This window comes from Melospiza melodia, chromosome 30 (assembly GCF_035770615.1).
Source record: "Melospiza melodia melodia isolate bMelMel2 chromosome 30, bMelMel2.pri, whole genome shotgun sequence".
Classification (NCBI taxonomy): Eukaryota; Metazoa; Chordata; class Aves; order Passeriformes; family Passerellidae; genus Melospiza; species Melospiza melodia.
Genome location: NC_086223.1, coordinates 2,054,320 through 2,079,047, shown reverse-complemented (window position 1 = coordinate 2,079,047; position 24,728 = coordinate 2,054,320). Strand labels below are relative to the sequence as shown.

Below are 24,728 nucleotides of genomic sequence, written 5' to 3'. Positions count from 1 at the left end.
TCACGTTTCCAGCGGTTTTTGCGCGTGGGCGAAGAACACGCCGTCCACATCATCCACGCCGGTGCGGAGCGCGGGGGGCATCGCGTAGGAGCGCAGCTCCCGCAGCGCGAACCCCGCGGCCGCCAGCGCCTCCCGCACATCGCGCTCCTGCAGCGGCACCACGGGCAGCCGGCCGCACCCGCCAGGTAGAAGGACTCGCCCAGAGCCCCCAGCAGCACCAGGTGTCCCCCCGGTCGCAGCAGGGTCCCCACGTGGCGCAGAGCCCGCAGGAAGGCGGCGCGGTCGGCGCTCACGGCCTCCAGGCAGAAGGCGGAGAGCAGCGCGTCGGCCCGGGGGCGCAGCGGGGCCCCCAGGGGCTCCGGGCGGTGAACGTCGATGGGAAGGATCCGGCGGAGGCGCTGGCGGAGACGGGCGCTGTTTGTCCTGCCAGGGCTCGCTGGGGATGGGGGGAATCGGGGAGTAAGGGAAAAGGGGAGTGGGGATGGGGATGGGGGGTGTGGGAGGGGATGGAGCCCGAAAAACGCGGGGATGGGGGGTGGGATTGGTCCAGACAGGGATGTGGGGATGGGGTCAATCCAGTGTCCAAGGGGATGTGGGGAGGGATGGAGCCCGAAAAACGCGGGGATGGGGAGTGGGATTGGTCCAGACAGGGATGTGGGAGTGGGGATGGGGATGGGGGGTGTGGGGAGGGGATGGACCCCGAAAAACGCGGGGATAGGGGGTGGGCTTGGTCCAGACAGGGATGTGGGGATGGGTCAATTCAGGGTCCACGGGGATAAAGGGATGGGGTCAGTCCATGGGGATGTGGGGATGGGGTCAATCCAGTGTCCAAGGGGATGGACCCCGAAAATGCGGGAATGGGGGGTGGGATTGGTCCAGACACGGATGTGGGGATGGGGTCAGTCCCATGGGGATGTGGGAATGGGATCAATCCAGTGTCCAAGGGGATGTGGGGATGGGATTGACCCCGAAAACACGGGGGATGGGGAGTGGGATTGATCCACACAGGGATGTGGGGATGGGGTCAATTCAGGGTCCACGGGGATAAAGGGATGGGTCAATCCAGTGTCCACGGGGATGTGGGAATGGGGTCAATCCAGTGTCCAATGGGATGTGGAGAGGGGATGGACCCCGAAAAATGCGGGGATGGGGGGTGGGATTGATCCACACAGGGATGTGGGGATGGGGTCAATCCCATGGGGATGTGGGGATGGGGTCAATCCAGTGTCCAGGGGGATGTGAGGAGGGGATGGACCCCGAAAAAACGCGGGGATGGGGGGTGGGATTGGTCCAGACATGGATGTGGGGATGGGGATGGGGGGTGTGGGAGGGGATGGACCCCGAAAAACGCGGGGATAGGGGGTGGGATCGATCCAGACAGGGATGTGGGGATGGGGTCAATCCAGTGTCCAAAGGGATGTGGGGAGGGATGGACCCCGAAAAACGCAGGGATATGGGGTGGGATCAATTCAGACAGGGATGTGGGAATGGGGTCAGTCCCATGGGGATGTGGGGATGGGGTCAATCCAGTGTCCAGGGGGGTGTGGGGAGGGGATGGACCCCGAAAAATGTGGGGATGGGGTGTAGGATTGATCCAGACAGGCATGTGGGGATGGGATCATGGATCAATCCAGTGTCCATGGGGATAAAGGGATGGGGTCAATCCAGACAGGGATGCAGGGATGGGGTCAATCCCATGGGGATGTGGGGATGGGGTCAATCCAGTGTCCAAGGGGATGTGGGGATGGGATTGACCCCGAAAAACACGGGGATGGGGAGTGGGATTGATCCACACAGGGATGTGGGGATGGGAATGGGGATGGGGGGTGTGGGGAGGGGATGGACCCCGAAAAACGCGGGGATACGGGGTGGGATCGGTCCAGACAGGATGTGGGAATGGGGTCAATCCCATGGGGATGTGGGGATGGGGTCACACAGGGATAAAGGGATGGGGTCAATCCAGTGTCCACGGGATGTGGGGATGGGATCAACCCAGTATCACTGGCAATATGGGAATGGGATCAGTCCAGTGTCCACAGGGATGTGGGGATGGGGTCGATCCAGATCAGACAGGGATGTGGGAGATCAGTCTAGTGTCTGTGGGGGTGGGATCAGTCCAGCATCCACGGGGATGTGGGGATGGGGTTGATCCAGCGCCCAGAGCAATGTGGGAATGGGATCAATTCAATATCCACAGGGAGGAAGGGGATGGGATCAACCTGGCACCCAGGGCAGTGTGGGGATGGCATTGGTGTGGCACACACAGATCCCTGTGGGGATGGGAGAGAACCCAGCACATGGAGGGATGTGGGGATGGCCAAGAACGAAGCAGACAAAGGGAGGTGAGGATGGAATTCTGCAGGGATATGGGGTGGGATGGTGCAGGGAAGCAGGGATTGGGTGGGCATTGACCTGGGACACACAGGGAGGTGGGGATGGGATGGGTTTGGCACACGTGGGGATGTTGGGGACAGGATCCTGCAGGGATCTGGGGTGGAATGGCCATTCCAGAACCCACAGGGCACTCAGGAGCAAGATCTGTGGGGATCAACCCTTCACCCACAGGCTCAGAGGGAGGATTCCATGGATATCCGAGGCTGGGATCCTGCAGGGACAGGGGGCTGTGAACCCATGGGATTTGGGAACAGCGTCTGCGAGGATGTGGGGCCGTGATGCCAATGGGATTTTGGTGCCAGGCTGCTGTAGGGATCCCCTCAGCATTTTCCATTTCTGTAGCTGTGATCCCGTGGGATTCAGGGACACTTCTACAGGGGTCTGTGGGGACCTGGATCTGCAATCCCGTGCATTTTGGGGACACAATCCAGCAGGGACCACCCCAGCACGCCCCTCCCACGGCCCCCCCGAGCCCCCCTACCCGCGCCCCTCGATCTTGCAGACGTGCTGGATGAACGGGCTCCAGTCGAAGGCTCCGGGCTCGCCCCGCGCCCACCGGCCGAGCTCCTCCCGTTCACCGCCAGGAAATCGGTGGCCACGATCTCCTCGAAGTGGTCGCAGGCGCTCAGCAGTTGGTAAATGGTGGGGCCCGAGCCCACATCGATCAGCGTCCGCCCTCGGATCTCACCTGGGAAGGGACAGCACGAGTCCGGGAGGGACCCCCACAACAACCGGGAAAAGCGGGGAGGAGCAGAGGATGCTCCGTGCCTCAGTTTCCCCAACGCGCTGAGGATCCCTGGGAAAAGCCGGGAGGAGCAGAGGAGCTGCCCTCGGGTGCTCCGTGCCTCAGTTTCCCCACCCTAATGGGGGTCCCCGCCGCCTTCCCCTCACCGCTGCCCTCGGGTGCTCCGTGCCTCAGTTTCCCCACGCCACTGGGAATCCCTGGGAAAACCAAGGAGGAGTAGAAGAGCTGCCCCCAACTCCGTGCCTCAGTTTCCCCACCCCACTGGGGGGGGCTCCCCGCCGCTTTCCCCTCACCGAAGGTCTCGGCCATTACATGTCTGGGAGGGATCCCCACAACAACCCGGGGGACTGGGAAAACCCGGGTGGAGCAGAGGAGCTGCTCCGTGCCTCAGTTTCCCCAGCCCAATGGGGTCCCCGGTAAAAACCAGGGAGGAGCAGAGGATGCTGTCCCTGCGTGCTCCGTGCCTCAGTTTCCCCACCCCAATGGGGGTCCCCGCCGCCTTCCCCTCACCGCTGCCCTCGGGTGCTCCGTGCCTCAGTTTCCCCACCCCACTGAGGGGTCCCCACTACCTTCCCCTCACTGTTGCCCTCGGGCGCTCCGTGCCTCAGTTTCCCCAACCCACTGAGGGTCCCCAGGAAAACCAGGGAGGAGTAGAGGAGCTGTCCTTGAGTGCTCGTGCCTCAAGTTTCCCAGCCCAATGGGAGTCCCCGGGAAACCAGAGAGGAGCTGACCCCGGGTGCTCCGTGCCTCAGTTTCCCCACCCCAATGGGGGTCCTCACCACCTTCCCCTCACCGCTGCCCTCGGGTGCTCCGTGCCTCAGTTTCCCCACCCCACTGAGGAGTCCCCGCCGCCTTCCCTCACCGCTGGCGAAGGTCTCGGCCAGGCATCGCAGCTTCCAGGGCACCACGAACTCCTCGGAGGAGGAAGTCGGCTCGGGGCGGCAGGTAATTGTTGCGCAGGTACGCGCGGGGGTCGAAGTGCTCGTAGCCCTCTCGGAGCGCGGCCGGGCTGCTCATGGCGAGGGGAATTGCGGCTCCGGCCCCGCCGCCGCCGCTTTTTATCCCTGCCCGGCCCGGGAGGGGCCGCGGGGAGCCGAGACAGCGCCATCCATCCCGCCCCGCATCCCTCCGTCCATCCATCATCCACCCGCATCCCTCCATCCATCACCCAGCCCGCCTAACCCGGTTAGCTCCAGCGCCCCGGAGCCATCCGGAGCTGATAACGGTGCTGATAAGGGATCCGCCGCCTTCACCGGGTTCTGGAATCCAGGATGCTGTCCTGTGTCTGGGAGAGTCTGTCCCCACAGGCCGAGATGTGGCTGGGACCCCCTGGCTGCCCCAGCTCGGGGGGGTCCCGTGGGATGAGGATGGAGAGGGATTGGGAAAAGATGAGGATGGAGAAGGATTGGGAGAAGACGGAGGGGGATTGGGAAAGGGAGGAAGATGAAGAGGGTGGGATAGGGGTGAGGATGAAGTGGGGACTGAGATAGGGATGGGTAGGGATGAGGATGGGAGGGGTGGTATAAAGATGAGGATGGAGAGGGTGAGGACAGGGATGAAGATGGAGGGGAATTGGGAGAGGGATGAGGATGAAGAGGGATAGGGATGAAGATGGAGGAGAATTGGGAGAGGGATGAGGATGAAGAGGGACAGGATGAAGATGGAGGGAATTGGGAGAGGGGATGAGGATGAAGAGAGGGGTGAGGATGGAGAGGGATTGGGAAAAGGATGAGGATGGAGAAGGATTGGGATGAAGACGGAGGGGATTGGGAAAGGGAGGAAGATGAAGAGGGTGGGATAGGGGTGAGGATGAAGAGGGACTGAGATAGGGATGGGTAGGGATTGGGATAGGGATGAGGATGGAGGAGTGGTATAAAGATGAGGATGGAGAGGGTGGGACAGGGATGAAGACGGAGGAGAATTGGGAGAGGGGATGAGGATGAAGAGGGATAGGGATGAAGATGGAGGGGAATTGGGAGAGGGGATGAGGATGAAGAGAGGGATGAAGATGGAGGGAATTGGGATAGGGATGGAGAGGGATTGGGAGAGGGATGAGGATGGAGAGGGATTGGGATGAAGATGGAGGAGAATTGGGGTAGGAATGAGGATGGAGAGGGGAATTGGGACAAGGATTAGGAGGGAGGGGAATTGGGAGAGGGTAAAATGGGATGGGATAGGAAGGCTTTGGAATTATGTGGGGTTTGGGGTGGGGATGGGAAGGGATTAGAACAAATGGGGATTGGATGGAAATGTGGAGGGATTTGGGTGAAATGGGTCGGGGATGAGAATGGAAGGGATTAGAACGAGGAGGGATTGGGGTTGGGATTGGGATTGGGTTGGGAAGGAGATTAGGATGGAAAGGCCCTGGAATGATGTGGGGTTGGGATGGGGATGGAAGGGATTGGGATGGGCCCCTCTGAGCTCTCCATCACCCGTGCTGGACTCAGCCCAGCTCTGGCAGGAGCCAGTGCCACCCCTGCCAGCTCCCAGTGCCCCCAGTGCCACCAGCGCTCCCAGTTCTCCCAGTGCTCCCAATTTCCCCAGTGCTCCAGTGCTCCAGCACCCCAGTATGAGGAGAGGCTGGTTCCCACATTTGGGCTGGGGGCTCTGTGAGACCCCCAAACCTTCCCCGTGCCCGGTGCGCCAGGCTGAGGGCGCAGGGCCGGGGGAGGGCACAGCAGGGAGGGCACAGGGCCTGGCGGGCACCCAGGGACAGCGGGATCCGCGCTGGGAACAGCTAATCTGGGCACTGCAGGGCCTGGCACCGGGTGGGCGATGCGGGGGGGGGGGGGGGTTATATAACCACAACCCCCCCTCACCCACCCAGACCCCCCCCGTCCCATCAGACACCGGCTCCCGCCAGCTGCCGTGCCTCAGTTTCCCCGAGTGCCCCACACGCGGTGCCACTCACCCTAAATCTTGCCCCCCACCCTTGTACCCCCTCCACAAACACACTCTGCCGTGCCAAGGCGGAGATTTTGCAGCTGCTTTGCGCGGTTTTTATTGCCGTACAAAGAGCGCGCTTGGTACAACCCCCCACTCCCCCCTGAGGCTTTCAGTCATCCTCATCCTCATCCTCATCCTCATCCTCATCCTCATCCTCATCCTCATCCTCATCCTCTCACTCCCTTCTTCTCGCCAGGGAAACTGAGTCACGAAGGGCGGGCTCCTCATCCTCATCCCCCGCAGCGGGCTGGGGTCCCAAGCGATGGGAGCCCAGCCCCACCTGCCCCAATCCTTCTTTTCGGGGGCGGCTGATCCCCCTCCCCAGCCCCCCAACATCACCCTGCTGCCCCCCATCCCACCCCGCACCCCGCACCCCGAGCGCCCCCTCAGCCCCGCTGGGCTTCGTGCGAGAGGGAGCGGAGAGGGTGCGGGGGACGCCGCCCTTGGCCCCGCGCAGGTCCGAGGGGGCGAACAGGGGCACGGGGAAGGTGCGGGCGTAGGGCAGCAGGTGCTGGGCCAGGGGCTGCCCCAGGACCCCCACCTGAGCAGCCCCCAGGGCGAGCGCTGCTGCAGCACCCGCACGGCCCCGCGCTGCTCCAGCGACTCCCGGCGCTGCGCGTCCGCCTCCCGCCGGCACCACTGCGCACGGACGGACGGACAGAGCCTCACACCCCGCTCGGAGCCCTCGGGGTCACCCCGGCCCGGCAGGAGCCCCGCAGAGCCCCGGGTGCCGCCCCATTCCATGGCAGAACCCCCCATGTCCCACATCCTAGCTGAGCCCCGGGAGACCACCATAGGAACCCTTGGAGACCCCCATGGGAATGCCTGGAGACCCCCATGGGACCCCTGGAGACCCCCATGAGAACACCTGGAGACCCCCATGAGAACCCCTGGAGATCCCATGGGACCCCTGAAGACCCCCAGTGCCGCCCCACTCCATGGGAGAACCCCCCCCATATCCCATATCCCACCTCAGCCCCATGGGAACACCTGGAGACCCCCATGAGAAGCCCTGGAGACCCCCATGTGACCCCTGGAGACCCCATGTGCCACCCTCTCCATGGCAGAATCCCCCAAGTCCCACATCCCAGCTGAGCCCCGGGAGACCACCATAGGAACCCTTGGAGACCCCCATGAGAACACCTGGAGACCCCCATGAGAACCCCTGGAGACCCCCATGTGCCACCCCACCCCATGGGAGAACCCCCATATCCCACCTCAGCCCCATGAGAACCCCTGGAGACCCCCATGAGAACCCCTGGATACTCCCATGGGACCCCTGGAGACCCCCAAAGGAACCCCTGGAGATCCCCATGGGACCCCTGAAGACCCCCAGTGCCGCCCCACTCCATGGGAGAACCCCCCCATATCCCATATCCCACCTCAGCCCCATGGGAACACCTGGAGACCCCCATGAGAAGCCCTGGAGACCCCCATGTGACCCCTGAGACCCCCATGTGCCGCCCCTCTCCATGGCAGAACCCCCCAAGTCTCACATCCTAGCTGAGCCCGGAGACCACCATAGGAACCCTTGGAGACCCCCATGAGAACACCTGGAGACCCCCACAGAACCCCTGGAGACCCCCATGTACCGCCCCACCCCATGGAGAACCCCCATATCCCACCTCAGCCCATGGGAACACCTGGAGACCCCCATGAGAACCCCTGTGATCCCCATGGGACCCCTGGAGACCCCCAAAGGAACCCCTGGAGACCCCCATGGGACCCCTGGAGACCCCCATGGGACCCCTGGAGACCCCCAATGTGCCGCCCCACTCCATGGGAGAACCCCCCCCCCATATCCCATATTCCAGCTGAGCCCCACAGGAACCCCAGGGGACCCCATGTGCCACCCCACCCCATGGGAGAACCCCCATATCCCACCCTCAGCCCCATGGGAACACCTGGAGACCCCATGAGAACCCCTGGTGATCCCATGGGACCCCTGAAGACTCCCAAAGGAACCCCTGGAGACCCCCACGAGAACCCCTGGTGATCCCCATGGGACCCCTGAAGACCCCCAAAGGAACCCCTGGAGACCCCCATGTGCCACCCCTCTCCATGGCAGAACCCCCCAAGTCCCACATCCTAGCTGAGCCCCGGGAGATCCCATAGGAACCCTTGGAGACCCCCACGAGAACACCTGGAGACCCCCATGGGACCACTGGAGACCCCCAAAGGAACCCCTGGAGACCCCACGGGAACCCCCATGGGGACCCCCACGTTCTCCTCGCCCTTTATGGAATCCCAGCATCCCCCAGCCCCATAAACCCCCCCCCCCCAATTCTTCACAGGAACCCTGAGATCTTCCCAACCCCTCCTGGGTACCCCCCACCACCTCCCTGGACCTTCCCTGAGCGCACAGAGACCCTCGGAAACCCCAAAATCCCCTGGGAACCTCCTGATTTGGACACGAGACCCCATGGAAACACAGGTTTGGGACCCCTGGGCTGCCCAAAACCCCACTGAGTCTCCTACAGCCCCAAACCCCCTTGGAAACCCCACAAACCCATGGAAACCCATATCTTGGGACCTTTGGAGCCCCCCAAAACCCAATGGAAACCCCAATTTTAGAACTACCCTACAAACCCAATGGAAACCCCATATTTTGGCATCCTTGGAGCCCCTCAAGACCCTATGAAGACCCCACAGTTTTGGAACCACCCCACAAACCCACGGAAACCCCATATTTTGGGACACTTGGAGACCACCACAAATCCACGAAACCCCACATTTCAGAACCCCACAACCCAAATCCCCACAACAAACCCCTCAAATCCTCCAGCACCCGATGCCCCCGTGCCCCTGGCACCCCCTGGGACCCTCTGGGATTCTTGGGTCTACCCAAGTTTGGGACCCTTGGGCTGCCCAAACCCCCATATTTTGGCACCCTTGGAGCCCCTCAAGACCCTATGGAGACCCCACAATTTTGGAACACCCCACAAAACCCATGGAAACCCCACATTTTGGGACCCTTGGAGCCCCCCAAAACCCAATGGAAACTCCCAATTTTAGAACCACCCCACAAACCCATGAAACCTCATATTTTGGGACACTTGGAGCCACCACAAATCCACGGAAACCCCACATTTCAGAACCCCATAACCCAAATCTCCACAAAAAAAAAAAAAGCAAACCCAAATCCTCCAGCACTCGATGCCCCTTGTATACCTCTGGCACCCTTGGCACCACTGGGACCCCCAGGGACTCTTGGGCTACCCCAAACCCCCACGGAAACCCCAAATTTTGGAACCACCCGCACAAACCCATGGAAACCTCATGTCTTGGGACACTTGGAAACCACCACGAATCCACGGAAACCCCACATTTCAGAACCCCACAACCCAAATCTCCACAACAAAACCCTCAAATCCTCCAGCACCCGATGCCCCCATGCCCCCCAGGACCCTCAGATCCCTGGCACCCCCTGGGATTCTTGTGTCTACCCAAGTTTGGGACCCTTGGGCTGCCCAAACCCCCATATTTTGGCACCCTTGGAGCCCCTCAAGACCCTATGGAGACCCCACAATTTTGGAACCACCCCACACACCATGGAAACCCCACATTTTGGGACCCTTGGAGCCCCCCAAAACACAATGGAAACCCCCAATTTTGGAACCACCCCACAAACCCATGGAAACCCCATATCTTGGGAACCTTGGAGCCCCCCAAAACCAATGGAAACCCCCAATTTTAAACGACCCACAAACCCATGGAAACCTCATATTTTGGGACACTTGGAAACCACACAAATCCATGAAACCCACTTTTCAGAACCCCACAACCCAAATCCCCACAACAAACCCCTCAAATCCTCCAGCACCCGATGCCCCCATGCCCCCCAGGACCCCTGGGACCCCTCAGATCCCTGGCACCCCCTGGGATTCTTGGGTCTACCCAAGTTTGGGACCCTTGGGCTGCCCAAAACCCCATATTTTGGCACCCTTGGAGCCCCCCAAAACCCAATGGAAACCCCCAATTTTAGAACTACCCCACAAACCCAATGGAAACCCCATATCTTGGCACCCTTGGAGCCCCTCGAGACCCTATGGAGACCCCACAATTTTGGAACCACCCCACAAACCTATGGAAACCCCATATTTTGGGACCCTTGGAGCCCCTCAAAACCCCATGGAATCCCCACATTTCAGAACCCAAATCCCCACAACAAAACCCTCAAATCCTCCAGCACCCGATGCCCCCCATACCCCTGGCACCCCCTTGGCACCCCCCTGGCCGTGCCCCTCACCCCTCCTCGGGTCGGGAGCTGAGCTCCAGGTCCAGCCACTCGGCGCTGAAGGTTTCTCTCCTGCCCACGTCCTCCTCCTGCAGCCGGCAGCCCAGGCGGGCCGAGAGGGGCCCCCCGGAGCCCCCCAACACCGCAGGTCCCACCATGGCGCCGCTTTCCCCCTCCCCCCCGTGCCCCTTCTGCTTTTATGGCCCCGCCGGGGCTATTTTGGGAGGCACCGAGCGCTGCCAAGGAGGGGGGGGGGGGGTGGCACCTCGGACACGTGTGTGGCACCCACGGGGTGTCCCCTCCCCTTCCCGCCTTGGGGACGCGGGGCAGAGCCTGCCAGCAACGTGAGGGCACCGGCAGGACCCGCCCTGGCACCTGCCCAGGGCACGGCTGGCCTTTGCCTGAGGCCTGCGTGCCAGCCCAGTGCCACCCACGGCACAGTGCCACCCGCGGCGGCCACAGCGACAGAGGGACATCGGGGACCCCTTCAGAGAGACATTGGGGTCCCCCTCAGAGGGATATTGGGGTCACCTTCACAGGGACACTGGGGTCCCCCTCAGAGGGACATTGGGGTCCCCCTCAGAGGGATATTGGGGTCACCCTCACAGGGACACTGGGGTCCCCCTCAGAGGGACATTGGGGTCACCCTCACAGCGATATTGAGGTCACCTTCACAGGACATTGGGGTCCCCCTCAGAGGGACATTGGGGTCCCCTTTACAGGGATATTGGGGTCACCCTCACAGGGATATTGGGGTTACATTCACAGGACATTGGGGTCACTGTCACAGGGACATTGGGGTCCCCCTCAGAGGGACACTGGGGTCACTGTCACAGGGACATTGGGGTCCCCCTCAGAGGGACACTGGGGTCCCCCTCACAGGGACATTGGGGTCACCCTCACAGCGATATTGGGGTCACCTTCAAAGGGACATCGGGGTCCCTTCTCAAAGGGACATTGGGGTCCCCCTTGGAGGGACACTGGGGTCCCATTCAGAGGGACATTGGGGTCACCCTCACAGGGATATTGGGGTCTCCTTCAGAGGGACACTGGGGACAGCCCGGGACAGGGGTTTGGGGCTGTAGGGAGCCCCAAATGGGTATTTGTAGGGCCAGCAGTTGGGTGGCAGTGACCCAGTGGAGGTGGCTGGTGACAGAGGGGATGTGAGGATGGTGACAGAGGGGACAGGGCTGGACAGCCCCCAGAGCTGCCCCCCAAGCGTGGGGGTCCCACCCCAGGGGATAAACGCGGGGCTGGAGGGACACTGGGGACAGACAGACAGACAGAGATGCTCCAGGTGGATGGAGCTGCTGGTGCCACCACGGGGTTGGGGACAGTGCCACCCACAGCCAGTGCCACCCACGGGCAGTGCCCCAAGGAGCCTGGAGCCCCCCTTTAGCACTGGGGGGGGTCTTCAGGGTGACCCCAACCCCACATCTGCCCCCACCCTCCTCCATTCACTGCCTGACAAACCCACACAGGTAACCCAAACCTGCAAACAGTGCAAGGCTTTAATTCATCCCCCACAAATTTTTTGGGAGGTCCGGACCCCCCCAGACCCCCCCCAGACCCCCAGGGGGGCGCAGAGAGCCCTGGGGTGGGGGGCTGTGGGTGCCCCCCATGCCAGCACAGCCCCCACACTGCTGCTGCTGCCGCTGCTGCTGCTGTTTTTAGAGCAGCACACGGAGCTCACACGGAGCTCACAGGTAGGGGAGGAGCTGCAGCTGCCCCCGCACCCCCCCCCCACGCACCCCCACCCCCAACCCCCCCCCCCTGCACCCCAAAATGGAGCAAAGTCTCTGCTTAAGGCAAATCCCGCGCTGGCTCCGCCCGGAGCTGCGGCGTGGGAAGGAAGGAGGGAAGGAAGGAGGGAAGGAAGGAGGGAATGAGGGGGCTCAGCCGGAGCCAAGGGGGGTTTGGGGGTGTCACTGGGGTGGGGGGGAGAGTTTGGGGGTGTCACTGGGGTGGGGGGGGTCACAAATTGTGCCTCGAGGCGCTGAGCCTGGCACAGGGCTCAGCTGGGACACGGGCACCTCCTCTGTCCCTTCTTCCTCAGGGAACTGGGGAGCAGGGACAGCAAACTGGGGTGGCACTGATGTGAATATGGGGGTGCCAGTGACACCAATGTGGGGGTGCCAGTGACACCAAACTGGGGGTGCCACTGACATCAATCTGGGGGTGCCACTCACACCAATCTGGGGATCTCAGTGACACCAATGTGGGGGTGCCACTGACACCAATGTGGGGGTACCAGTCACACCAATCTGGGGGTGCCATTGGCATCAATCTGGGGATCTCAGTGACACCAACCTGCGGGTGCCACTCACAGCGATCTGGGGGTGCCACTGGCATCAAACTGGGGGTGCCACTCACACCAATCTGGGGGTGCCAGTGACACCAAACTGGGGGTGCCACTGACACCAATGTGGGGGTACCAGTCACACCAATCTGGGGGTGCCACTGACATCAATCTGGGGGTGCCAGTGACACCAATGTGGGGGTACCAGTCACACCAAACTGGGGGTGCCACTGACATCAATCTGGGGATCTCAGTGACACCAACCTGCGGGTGCCACTCACAGCGATCTGGGGGTGCCACTGGCATCAAACTGGGGGTGCCACTCACACCAATCTGGGGGTGCCAGTGACACCAAACTGGGGGTGCCACTCACACCAATCTGGGGGTGCCAGTGACACCAAACAGGGGGTGCCACTGACATCAATCTGGGGGTGCCACTCACACCAATCTGGGGATCTCAGTGACACCAATGTGGGGGTACCAGTCACACCAATCTGGGGGTGCCACTGACATGAATATGGGGGTGCCACTGGCATCAATCTGGGGGTGCCAGTGACACCAATGTGGGGATCTCAGTGACACCAATCTGGGGGTGCCACTCACACCAATCTGGGGGGGGTGCCAGCTGAGCCCCCAACCTGATTTTGGGGAGGGGGGCCCCTGCCCAGCCCCCAGGGCAGGGATTTGGCACAGAACAGTCGGGTCCAGCCCCCCTGAGCAGTGGTGGGAGGAGAGGCTGAGCCCCCCTGGCTGGTATTGGGGGGACCCCTCCTCGCCTGGGGGGGGGGTGCAGGGTCCTGTCCCCATGGCCAGAGAGGGCCAGAATGTCCTCAGGGCGTGGGCAGAGCTCGGCCCAGAGAGCAGAGAAGGTTCTGGAAGGTTCTCAGGGCTTGGAGCAGAGCTCAGCCACGCGCTGGCGCAGGTGGAAGGCGAACTCGAACATGGTGGCGGCCAGGCTCTGGTGGATCAGGTACCTGGGCAGGCGACCCTGGGGACACAGGACAGGGACACGAGGCCCTGAGGGACCATTTGGAGCTGGGGATTGTCCCCATGCCAACCTTTGGGGGCTGCAGGGACACAGAGCCATGGATGAGGGCTGGGGGTTGGTCCTCTCCTGCTCCAGGGATTTGGGCTGGGGGCTGCACCCAGCCTGATCTGGGGGGCTGCAGGGGAGGAGGTGAGGGCTGGGCTGAGGGATGTCCCCTGTGCCATCATCCCATCCTGTTCCAGGGATGCAGGAGCCATGAATGAGGGGTGGGACTGGGCTCTTCCCCAATTCCATCCCTTCCCAATCCATCCTGTCCCATCTCAGAGGGATCCAGGAGCCATGAATGAGGGCTGGGGCTGGGGCTGGGATCTATCCCCCACTAAACCCCATCCCATCCCTTCCCACCCCATCTTTTCCCATCCCAGAAGGATCCAGGGATGCAGTAGCCACAAATGAAGGTTGGTACTGGGATCTGCCCCCATCCCACCCCACCCTAGAGGGATCCAGGGATGCAGGAGCCACGAATTAGGGTTGGGATTGGGCTCTGCCCCCATCCCAAGCCTTCCCACCCCATTTTGTCCCACTCCAGAGGGATCCAGGGGTGCAGGAGCCATGAATGAGGATTGGGACTGGGCTCTTCCCCAATTCCATCCCTTCCCAATCCATCCTGTCCCATCTCAGAAGGATCCAGGGATGCAGGAGCCACAAATGAGGCTTGGGACTGAGCTCTGCCCCCATCCCATCCCATCCTGTCCCACCCCATCCTATTCCAGGGATCCAGGAGCCATGAATGAAGGTTGGCACTGGGATCTGCCCCCATCCCACCCCACCCTAGAGGGATGCAGGAGCCACAAATGAGGGTTGGGGCTGCCCCTATCCCTTCCTACCCCATTCTGTCCCACCCCAGAGAGATCCAGGAGCCACGAATGAAGGTTGGGATTGGGCTCTGCCCCCATCCCATCACTTCCCATCCCATTTTGTCCCACTCCAGGGATGCAGGAGCCATGAATGAGGGTTGGGGCTGCCCCTATCTCTTCCCACCCCATCCCATTCCAGGGATGCAGAAGCCACGAATGAAGGTTGGGACTGGGATCTGCCCCCATCTCACCCCATCTTGTCCCACTCCAGAAGAATCTACGGATGCAGAAGCCACAAATGAGGGTTGGGGCTGCCCCTATCGCTTCCCACCCCATTCTGTGCCACCCCAGAGAGATCCAGGGGCCATGAATGAAGGTTGAGATTGGGCTCTGCCCCCATCCCATCACTTCCCACTCCAGAAGGATCCAGGGATGCAGGAGCCACGAATGAGGGTTGGGGCTGGGTTCTATCCCCCACTAAACCCCATCCCATCCCATCCCATCCCACGGATGCAGGAGCCACAAATGAGGGTTGGGGCTGCCCCTATCCCTTCCTACCCCATTCTGTGCCACCCCAGAGAGATCCAGGGGCCATGAATGAAGGTTGGGATTGGGCTCTGCCCCCATCCCATCACTTCCCACTCCAGAAGGATTCAGGGATGCAGGAGCCACGAATGAGGGTTGGGGCTGCCCCTATCCCTTCCCACCCCATTCTGTCCCACCCCAGAGAGATCCAGGAGCCACAAATGAGGCTTGGGACCGAGCTCTGCCCCCATCCCATCCAATCCTGTCCCACCCCATCCTATTCCAGGGATGCAGGAGCCACGAATGAAGGCTGGGACTGGGATCTGCCCCCATCTCACCCCATCCTGTCCCACTCCAGAAGAATCTACGGATGCAAAAGCCACAAATGAGGGTTGGGGCTGCCCCCATCCCACCCCACCCTAGAGGGATTCAGGGATGCAGGAGCCACGAATTAGGGTTGAGATTGGGCTCTGCCCCCATCCCATCACTTCCCACTCCAGAAGGATCCAGGGATGCAGGAGGCACGAATGAGGCTTGGGGCTGCCCCTATCCCTTCCCACCCCATCCCATCCCATTCCAGGGATGCAGGAGCCACAAATGAGGCTTGGGGCTGCCCCTATCCCTTCCCACCCCATTCTGTCCCACCCCAGAGAGATCCAGGAGCCACAAATGAGGCTTGGGACCGAGCTCTGCCCCCATCCCATCCCATCCTCTCCCACCCCATCCTATTCCAGGGATGCAGGAGCCTCAAATGAGGCTTGGGACTGTGCTCTGCCCCCATCCCACCCCTTCCCACCCCTTCCCGTCCCACCCCAGGGCTGCAGAGGCACCGCTGGGCGGAGCTGCGGCTCCCGGGCAGCTCCGAGCCCATCCCATCCCATCCGGGGGAGGAACTGCAACAACGCGCTCGGATTCCTCTAAAAAAGCCCTGCACGACTCACCCCCCCCCCCCCGCCTCGGCCTCGGCTCCGAGGTGGGAGATCCACAAAAAAAAAAAAAAAAATAAAATAAAAATAATAATCCTTGGCTCTGGAGGGAGCTGAGGCAGGGCTGGGAATGCTCCAGGGGCAGGGAGGGATGAGTGGAGAACGATGTAGAGGGTCAGGCAGGCACAGGACATGGGATTGGGGTGCTCCAGCACAGATCTTTTCCTGGAGGGGGAGTTTTCCCTCTGGAGGGGGGGTTTTCCCTCTGGAGAGGGGGTTTTCCCTCTGGAGAGGGAGTTTTCCCTCTGGAGGGGGGGTTTTCCCTGTGGAGAGGGGGTTTTCCCTCTGGAGAGGGGGTTTTCCCTCTGGAGAGGGAGTTTTCCCTCTGGAGAGGGAGTTTTCCCTCTGGAGGGGGGGTTTTCCCTCTGGAGGGGGGGTTTTCCCTCTGGAGAGGGGGTTTCCCTCGGATCAGGGGCAGGAGAAGTGCGAGGCCGCTGTTCCAGGGTCCGTTTCACACAAACGCACACACGTGTGGGATGCTCCCTGCCCCGAGGAGCAGGAAGGGATGAACCACGGGCTATAAATACTCGCCCAGGGCCGAAGGCAAGAGCCAGGAGCTGCCGAGGGGTCTGGCAGGGCTGGCAGAGCCCCTGGGGAAGGCGCTGGGAGCACTTGGGGGTTATTAATAGCTCGGCATTCCTTCCACGGCGGAGGCGGTGCCGGCACAAGCACAAGGACAAGGAAACTCTTTTCTTCCCCAGCCCCATCATGGGGAGGGGGGCTTGTTATCCATCCCCCTGACCCAAAACCGTGCTGGGCACCGGATCCAGGGGAGGAAAACATCCCTGGGGGGAGGAAAACATCAAACATCCCCTGGGCACCACAGGGTGGGCACGATCTGCTCTTGGAGCTTCCCAAAGCTTTTCCCCGAAGCGCTCAGGGGGAGGGGAAGGGGCCGTGGGAGGGGAGGGGAGGGGAGAGGAGGGGGCAGCAGCGCTGCAGCAGCACAGCCGAGGGATGGATGGATGGATGGATGAATGAATGGAGCCTTTGTGCTGCTGCGGCAGCGCTGTTACCACGCCAACCTTCGGTGGAGGAAGGAACGGGGGCCAGCTCAGCTCCCGTTGTTCCCGCCCCGTCCCGTTCCCTCCGTGACAGGCAGCTCCACAAACAGCTCCGGAGCTGGGGCAGCTCGTTTTGCCCACGGTGAGGGAGGATTTTGAGGGGTTGTGGTCGTGCCAGGGGGTTCTGGAGCAGGGAATTGCCCCCCCCGCCTCCGGCACAAAAGTTGACTCAAAGTGGATTTGGTCACTAAAAAGGATTAAAAACTCCTCTCACCCAGTGCTGCACTCAAAGGTGAAACCCCAAAGTGAGACCTGAAATAAGGAAGAGCTTCCCAAACTCTTCCCACTGAGGGGGATTTTGAAGGAGTTGAACCCCTCACTTGCCAAACCTGAGTCTCTTGAGGGAAGGGCTTGCTAAGGGGGCACTTGTGTGGCTGCTGGGATGCTGGAGCAGAGGGTTGTGGTCCTGTCAGGGGGTTATGGAGCAGGGAATTGCCCCTCTGGAGCGTCCCCAGCACTAAACTTGCCATGCTTCAAAGTGGGTTTGGTCACTGAGGAGGATTAAAAATTCCTCTGCCCCAGTCCTGCACTCAGAACTGAAACCCCTGAGAGAGACCTGAAATAAGGAAGAGCTTCCCAAACTCCCACTGAGGGAAAGGAGGGGGATTTTGGAGCAGTTTAACCCCTCACTTGCCAAACCTGAGTCCCTTCAGGGGCCCCTTGTGTGGCTGCTGGGATGCTGGAGCAGAGCCTTGGGCTGTGCTGGGGATGGGGCTCAGCTGCCTCACTCAGGAGCTGCCTTTTACCTTCAGATCTGTGTTGAGGATCCAGATGAAGGTGCAGACCTTGGCATTGCTGGGACATTTCAGCACGATGAATCCTCCAGGTCCATTCTCACCCCTGTGCAGGAAAAGCCGAGAGGGTCAGGCTGGAATTCTGCCTGGGATTCTCTGTGGATGCTCCACATGGAGCTGAGCCTGGCAGCAAAACCCAGAGCCCAGAGGGGCAGGAGCAGATGCTGGGAGCCTGGGAAGGTGTGTGCCTTGGCTCCAGGTGCACGAGCCAGCACGGCAGGGCAGCTTTCCCACAGGTGCCTTGGCAGTGCCCGTGCCAGGGCTGCTGGTGGAGCAGCAGCTCTGCCTCTGCACTGTGCCAGCTGCTCCTCGTGGGAAGCTTTCCCTGGGAGCAAACAAGAGGTCCCAAGAAGCTCTGTGTGCTCAGGACAGGCTCAGCACTTGTCACTCCAGCCCCCAGATCCTTCCCAGCACCATCTGATCTGTCTCTGAGACAGGAGCTGTGCACACACAGCCCAAATACAGATTCCCCTTCCCTCTTCAGAACACTCTATTTTTGCTGTGTGCCTTCCTTAAAGGATTTTTCCAGGCCCTGAAGTCCCCAGTTCCTAAATAGACTCAGGCAGCTCCAACAGCTCTGAGATAAAATGTCAATTACTTTAACCAGATTATTGAGAAAACCGAAGTCAGAGTGTGCAGCAGCACAGCTGGGCCCTGGCAGGAACAAGGAGTCCTTGTCTGATGAGCCTGGCCCTGCTGGGATCCATCACCAGCCTTTCCCTTTGGAGGGGGAGAGGCCAAAGCCCTGCTGAGATTTTGGGAGCTGCTCCATCCTCCTTTCATCCCTCAATGCCTCAAATTCAGTTGACGAGGAGCAAAAGGCATGCGAGAGGCTCGGAGCCACATCCAGCTGTTTACTGCCCCTCAGAAAATCCTGTTTGGGAATTAACTGTTACATAAACAGGATGTGGGACTGGGATAGAGCTTGTTACTGGTCAGCACCTCCACTCCCCTGAGCTGGGAAACGCCCCAGCAGCGCTGACAGCACAGAGAGTTTCTCAAACAAAGGGAGACGAACAAGGGAAGCGTGGTTCAAGCTCCACAAATAGCTCAGCTTCCTGCAAATCCTGCCAGCGAGGCAGCAGGGCTTGCAGTGAAGCTTGGAGCTCTGGAGAAATGCGTGATCCCAGCTGAAAAAGCAGCACCTGCCTCTCACCTGACGTACTTGGAGAGCGGAGGCTTCAGGCTGTGCGTGGTCGACATCCCTGAGGACACGTACCTGTCCCTCCTCCTCTCGATCCGACGCACGTTCACGAAATCCCTGAGCAAAGAGAGGCCTTAAAAACACACCAGGGATGTGGAGGGGGGGCAGATCCCTCTCTTTGGACTGCTGGGAGAGGCTGTGGCAGGGCTGTGTCAACACAGGGAGGCACAGCCAAGATATCTGGGAGCCCGACTGAGCGAGGTTTGGAGCTCGGAGAATCGTGCCAGGAGGAAATTTCAGGGGCTGTCCACCCTTGGGAGCGTTACCTGCACAGCCAACCAGCCCTACCACGGTGACCCAGCAGCTCAGAGCATTCCCAGAGGGGTCTCCTCGTGGTTTTGGGGGTGTCTAGGGGCAGTGTGGGATGAACTGACCTTGGGGACACCACCCCGCCAGCAGCTCCGGCCGCCACGTCGTACGAGACGATCGTGTTGTCCTCAACCCGCTGCAAGATCTGGGGAAGGGCAGGGGAAATAAATCAAAAGAAGGGAGATTTGCTGAGATTGAGTCTCCAAGCCTGCACACCAAGAGGATACAGCCCCTCACATAAATCAGCACCAGGATCAGATCTTTAGGGGCAGAAGGCGATGAGCGGTACGTGTGTGGGTTCATCTCCTGAGTTCCACTCCACAAGGCTCAGACCCCCTCAGCAGGTCTGGCTCAGCCCTGGCCCCGTCCCTGCTCACCTCCCTCAAAAGAAGGGAGATTTGCTCACATTGTGCCTCCTAGCCTGCACACCAAGAGGCCACAGCCCCTCACATAAATCAGCACCGACCTTTTGGGCCGGAGTGTGATGCACGGTTTGTGTGCGGGTTCATCTCCCGAGTTTTTGGGGGGCACAGGTGTCACCTCCAGCTCCTCTCCATGAGGCTCAAAATCCCCCCGAGCAGGTCTGGCTCAGCCCTGGCCCCTGTCCCTGCTCACCTCTCTCAAAAGAAGGGAGATTTGCTCACATTGTGCCTCCAAGCACCGATCTTTCGGGGCAGAGGGCAATGAGTGGTTTGTGCGCGGGTTCATCTCCTGAGGTTTTGGGGGGCACAGGTGTCACCTCCAGCTCCTTCCACAAGGCTCAAACCCCTTCCCAGCAGGTCTGGCTCAGCCCTGGCCCCTATCCCCTGTCCCTGCTCACCTCTCTCAAAAGAAGGGAGATTTGCTCACATTGTGCCTCCAAGCACCGATCTTTCAGGCCAGAGGGCAATGAGTGGTTTGTGCGCGGGTTCATCTCCTGAGGTTTTGGGGGGCACAGGTGTCACCTCCAGCTCCTTCCACAAGGCTCAGACCCCCCTGTCCCCAGCAGGTCTGGCTCAGCCCTGGCCCCTGTCCCCTGTCCCTGCTCACCTCTCTCAAAAGAAGGGAGATTTGCTCACATTGTGCCTCCCAGCCTGCACACCAAGAGGCCACAGCCCCACACATAAATCAGCACCGATCTTTTGGGCCGGAGTGTGATGCGCAGTTTGTGCGCGGGTTCATCTCCTGAGGTTTTGGGGGGCACAGGTGTCACCTCCAGCTCCTTCCACAAGGCTCAAACCCCTTCCCAGCAGGTCTGGCTCAGCCCTGGCCCCTGTCCCCTGTCCCCGCTCACCTCTCTCAAAAGAAGGGAGATTTGCTCAGACTGTGCCTCCAAGCACCGATCTTTCAGGCCAGAGGGCAATGAGTGGTTTGTGCGCGGGTTCATCTCCTGAGTTTTTGGGGGGCACAGGCGTCACCTCCAGCTCCTTCCACAAGGCTCAGACCCCCTCCCCAGCAGGTCTGGCTCAGTCCTGGCCCCTGTCCCTGCCCACCTCTCGGGCTCTTGGCCGGGCCCAGGCGTGCAGCCGGCTGGAGCGCACGGATGAGCGGCGCAGATTTAACGCCTCGGTGCCTGGGATCCAGCCCGGCTCCAGCCCTGCCAGCAGCCTGTGCTGGAAGGGGAAGCTCCAGCTCTCAACGCTCCAAGGAGCTCCTGTGATTAAGCCATCTTTGTCCAGCACGCTCACCTGGCAAGCTGCCACTGTTCTGTTCCACAGGATCATCTTCTCGGGCTGCAGAATCACCTCCTGGTAAACCATTTCAGGGGAGCACTGCAGGAAAGCCTGAGGACACAGCCAGAGCAGTCAGCCAGCCCCTCTGCTCCCCTTGGGGGGGTTAATTTTAAGGAGAACAGGGTAAAACACAAAGGACAAGTGGGAATACAGGTGAGGGGAGGGGTGAGGGCAGCCTGGCTCCCCTGCATGCAGAGCCCTGGCTGTCACCTCTCTGTCCCAGAGCTCCCAGGGGAGCACACGTGAGGTCAGAGAGGACACACAGACCTCGGGATTTGGGAGCCACTGAGCTCTGCCTGTCTGTCTGCCCCTCTCCCACCCTCAGCAGCTCCCCATGCACCATTGCTTCAAGAAGTTCCATTTTTGACTGTTTTGTTTTTTTTTCCCTCAAGCCATTCCAAGCTCCAGCACGCACAGCATCCATTCCATTCCCCCCCAGTCAATCCCCACGGGAGCAGGGGATCTTCAGAGGCAAACAGTTCATGCAGCAAAGTGGGACCATCCAGCTTTTGCTGGTGAGCACAGAGCTGCTCCACTGGCAGCTCCTGCCAGCGAGGCAACATATGCACTGGAACAAAGAAAAGCCACGGCAGCACCGACGCTTCATTAAAACGTGGTTCCCAGCCAAGGCACTCCAGCCTGGGAGAGGGCACAGAGCAAGGCACTTCTGAGCTGCTCTGCCCAGTGCCAGGCAGCAGCAGAGGCACACTCAGCCCTGGCCTTGCTGGCAATTAGTTCCAATTAGCCTCCTTGGTCAGATTAGTCCGAGATGCTGAGGTTGGAAGCGACTCTTGCAGTCACCTGCTCCCGATTCTACCAGTGCAGTCTGGGGCCTTGGGTATTTACTGGGGAGTTTGTCTGCTGGCCAAGGGGTTTTCCTGGAGAGATTCCCCAGCGCTGTTCATCTGTCTCAAGCACAGGGAGCGTGTTCTGCAGCCTGAGCTGTGCTGAAAGCTGAGCTCTGCCTCTTCCCCCGTGCCAAAGAGAGCAAGGAATGGGCCCGAGGATGTTCTTACCTTTAAAATAAAGGTCTTGCCGTGGAAAGGGATTTCAAAAGTGTAAACAACATCACCAAAGTCCTGTGCAAGAGATGAGAAAGTTGTGGTTTTTATCAGTAAAAAGGGATTGTTTCTATTTAGGGTGAAGTTTGAGGCTCCTGTCACCCCCTGCTCCCCACACCAAGCAGCGACCTCAGCGCAGAAACCGCCCCGGGCACATTTCACTTGGCCGTGCCTAAATTTCCATCAACAAAACAATATCCAGAGAGGCAGCAGGGATGAGACAGAAAAAGAATCCACCCCGTGCCAGGCTGCAAACCCCACGTCAAGGTCACATTCTCTTTGTAGCAGCACTGGGGTGCAAAAGGGGTTTTGCTGCCAGAGCTGCTGGTGTTACCTATGGCTGAGAGGAGCCTCCCTGGAGGGGCTGGGCAGATGAAAACCTTTCATCGTTAGCCCTGTGTTAAACTCTGATTAGTCTATTTAAATCCATCCCCCTTTGGAAAAAGAAAACAATCTGCCCAGCTAGTTTGGCATCAGACAAAGGATCACTTGACAGGGGAATTTGAAACACCAGATGAGACAGCAGTTTGCAGGATTCACACCCCCCCCAGTTGTCTCTGAACCTTGTGAAACAAGGTTGGGTTTGGGGGGCAAACCCTTCCTGTTTCTCTCACTCTTCAGGGAGAAAAAAGAGCTCTGTGCACCCCAGAAAAGTCTGGAGTAGGCAGAGCCACATCCCAAGTTTACACTGCAGGTTCCAGGTGAGGGGAAGGGGGACACCAGTGGCTTTGGAGTGCCCCACATGGGTCAAATCTCCAGTTTGGGCCCTCAGCAGGCTCAAAAGATTCCAGTTTGGGGCCCCAACAGGCTCAAAGGCACCTGGTCATGGAACAAGGGCAGGATTTGAGCTTTAGGACCAACATTCCCCTGCTCTGCATCCCAAAGGTGACCTGGCTACCCCTGCCCACCCTCCGGACAGAGGGAGGAGGGAAAGGCCCTCTCCTGTCAAACTGCAAGGCAATTAAAGGTCTAATTAAATAAGAGGGGGATTTTACATTGAACTGAACTGGAATAGATTCCTAATTCAATCAGGTAATTGTAACGCTTGTTAATTTTTCATGGCACAAGGAGGTTTCCAAAGCCTCGTTTGTCCTGGTTTTTGCTAAGCCATCCATGCCCTCTGCCAGCTGGGGAGGAAAAAAAAAAACCACACTTGCATTGTTTTTCTCAAACTTCCAGTTCTCCTCCTGAGCAAGGATTTGGTCCACAACCTCCATGGCCTCTTTGCCTTGTCGGACATATTCCTTTTCCTGAGGGAAAAAAAGAGGATTTTACCTTTAGATTTCATTAGCTGGGCGTGCAGGAAGCTTGAGGAGTGTGCGTGTGTGAGGCTGCTCCCCCCCTCCCAGGGCTGGCAGAGGGAAAGGGGATCAGAAATCTCTTAATTTGGGTCACAGAGGCCTCATTTTGGAGCTCCAAGTCACGCTCCCCGCCCTGGCTGGGATCCACACACCAGCTGCTCCCGATGGCTCCTGCCTTACAGGAAGGTTTCCAGCAGGAAAAGGGCTCTGGGATGTGCAGCTTCCTTCCTGGAGAGCCACAACAGGAGCAGGATCTCTTGGAAAAGGGCACAAAACCTCTGTGCCCAGCCAGGTTTTGGGGCAAGACCTCAAGCCAAGGGGACAGGTGAGGTGATGCCCATCCCAGAACGTGACCAAAGGATAAGGGAGGGAGGGAGGGAGAAGGGGAAGGGACAGACAGAACAGATCCCTGTGGGATGCTGCAGGGAGAACACACAGCCCTGGAGAAGGGGGATAAAGCTGGGGGGCTCAGATGACCCCTCCTGGGTCCCCCCAGATCAGCTGGAGCTGAGGGCAGGGCCAGGCCCTGTTTACCTGAGTTGTCAAGGCCTTCCTCCCCACACCTTCCTCATCAGACTCGTTGTCTGAGCCTAAGGGGAAGCACCAATTAACTCAAGAGTTAATGAACACCCCACAGGTACCACCTCCCTCCCTTTTGGTGATCCCTCATGCAGCAGGAAGGGCTCTCAGTGAGGATGACTCCCTGTCTCCCTGCTTGGCTCAGCAGAGGGCTGGGCTCATCCTGGGTGTCACCTACACTGGGACAACTGCTCCAGAGGACTGAGCTCATCCTGGGTGTCAGCTGCACCAGGAAAAGTGTTCCAGAGAGTTGGGCTCATCCCAAGTGTCAGCTACACCAGGAAAAGTGTTCCAGAGAGTTGGGCTCATCCCAAGTGTCAGCTACACCAGGAAAAGTATTCCAGAGGGCTGAGCTCATCCAAAGTGTCAGCTACACCAGGAAAAGTGTTCCAGAGAGTTGGGCTCATCCAAAGTGTCAGCTACACCAGGAAAAGTGTTCCAGAGAGCTGGGCTCATCCCAAGTGTCACCTACACTGGGACAACTGCTCCAGAGGGCTGAGCTCATCCTGGGTGTCAGCTACACCAGGAAAAGTGTTCCAGAGAGTTGGGCTCATCCCAAGTGTCAGCTACACCAGGAAAAGTGTTCCAGAGGGCTGAGCTCATCCCAAGTGTCAGCTACACCAGGAAAATTGTTCCAGAGAGTTGGGCTCATCCCAAGTGTCACCTACACTGGGACAACTGCTCCAAAGGGCTGAGCTCATCCTGGGTGTCACCTACACTGGGACAA

The 24,728-nt window shown here is 59.9% G+C and overlaps 3 protein-coding genes across 3 annotated transcripts in view; all 3 read right to left on the bottom strand.

Moving 5' to 3' along the window:
• Positions 1–4,396, bottom strand: PNMT (phenylethanolamine N-methyltransferase). Its single transcript, XM_063178671.1, is given in 7 exon segments — positions 1–176; positions 179–413; positions 415–436; positions 2,876–2,966; positions 2,969–3,082; positions 4,002–4,062; positions 4,064–4,396. Coding segments are annotated over 7 exon segments (936 nt in total). The 5' UTR covers positions 4,301–4,396.
• A 2,075-nt stretch (positions 4,397–6,471) lies between these two features.
• Positions 6,472–10,513, bottom strand: TCAP (titin-cap). Its single transcript, XM_063179095.1, is given in 5 exon segments — positions 6,472–6,506; positions 6,509–6,625; positions 6,628–6,724; position 10,260; positions 10,335–10,513. Coding segments are annotated over 5 exon segments (396 nt in total). The 5' UTR covers positions 10,481–10,513.
• Positions 10,514–12,799: 2,286 nt separating this feature from the next.
• STARD3 (StAR related lipid transfer domain containing 3) overlaps positions 12,800–24,728 on the bottom strand; it is a 28,961-nt gene continuing 17,032 nt past the window's right edge. The window contains exons 8-15 of the mRNA XM_063179094.1: positions 23,957–24,012; positions 23,279–23,371; positions 22,077–22,139; positions 21,016–21,111; positions 19,414–19,493; positions 18,992–19,096; positions 17,788–17,881; positions 12,800–13,609 (exon numbers count right to left, since the gene is read on the bottom strand). Of these exons, the coding sequence (XP_063035164.1) occupies positions 13,505–13,609; positions 17,788–17,881; positions 18,992–19,096; positions 19,414–19,493; positions 21,016–21,111; positions 22,077–22,139; positions 23,279–23,371; positions 23,957–24,012 (692 nt within the window). The 3' untranslated portion in view covers positions 12,800–13,504. The remainder of the gene's footprint in view (positions 13,610–17,787; positions 17,882–18,991; positions 19,097–19,413; positions 19,494–21,015; positions 21,112–22,076; positions 22,140–23,278; positions 23,372–23,956; positions 24,013–24,728) is intronic.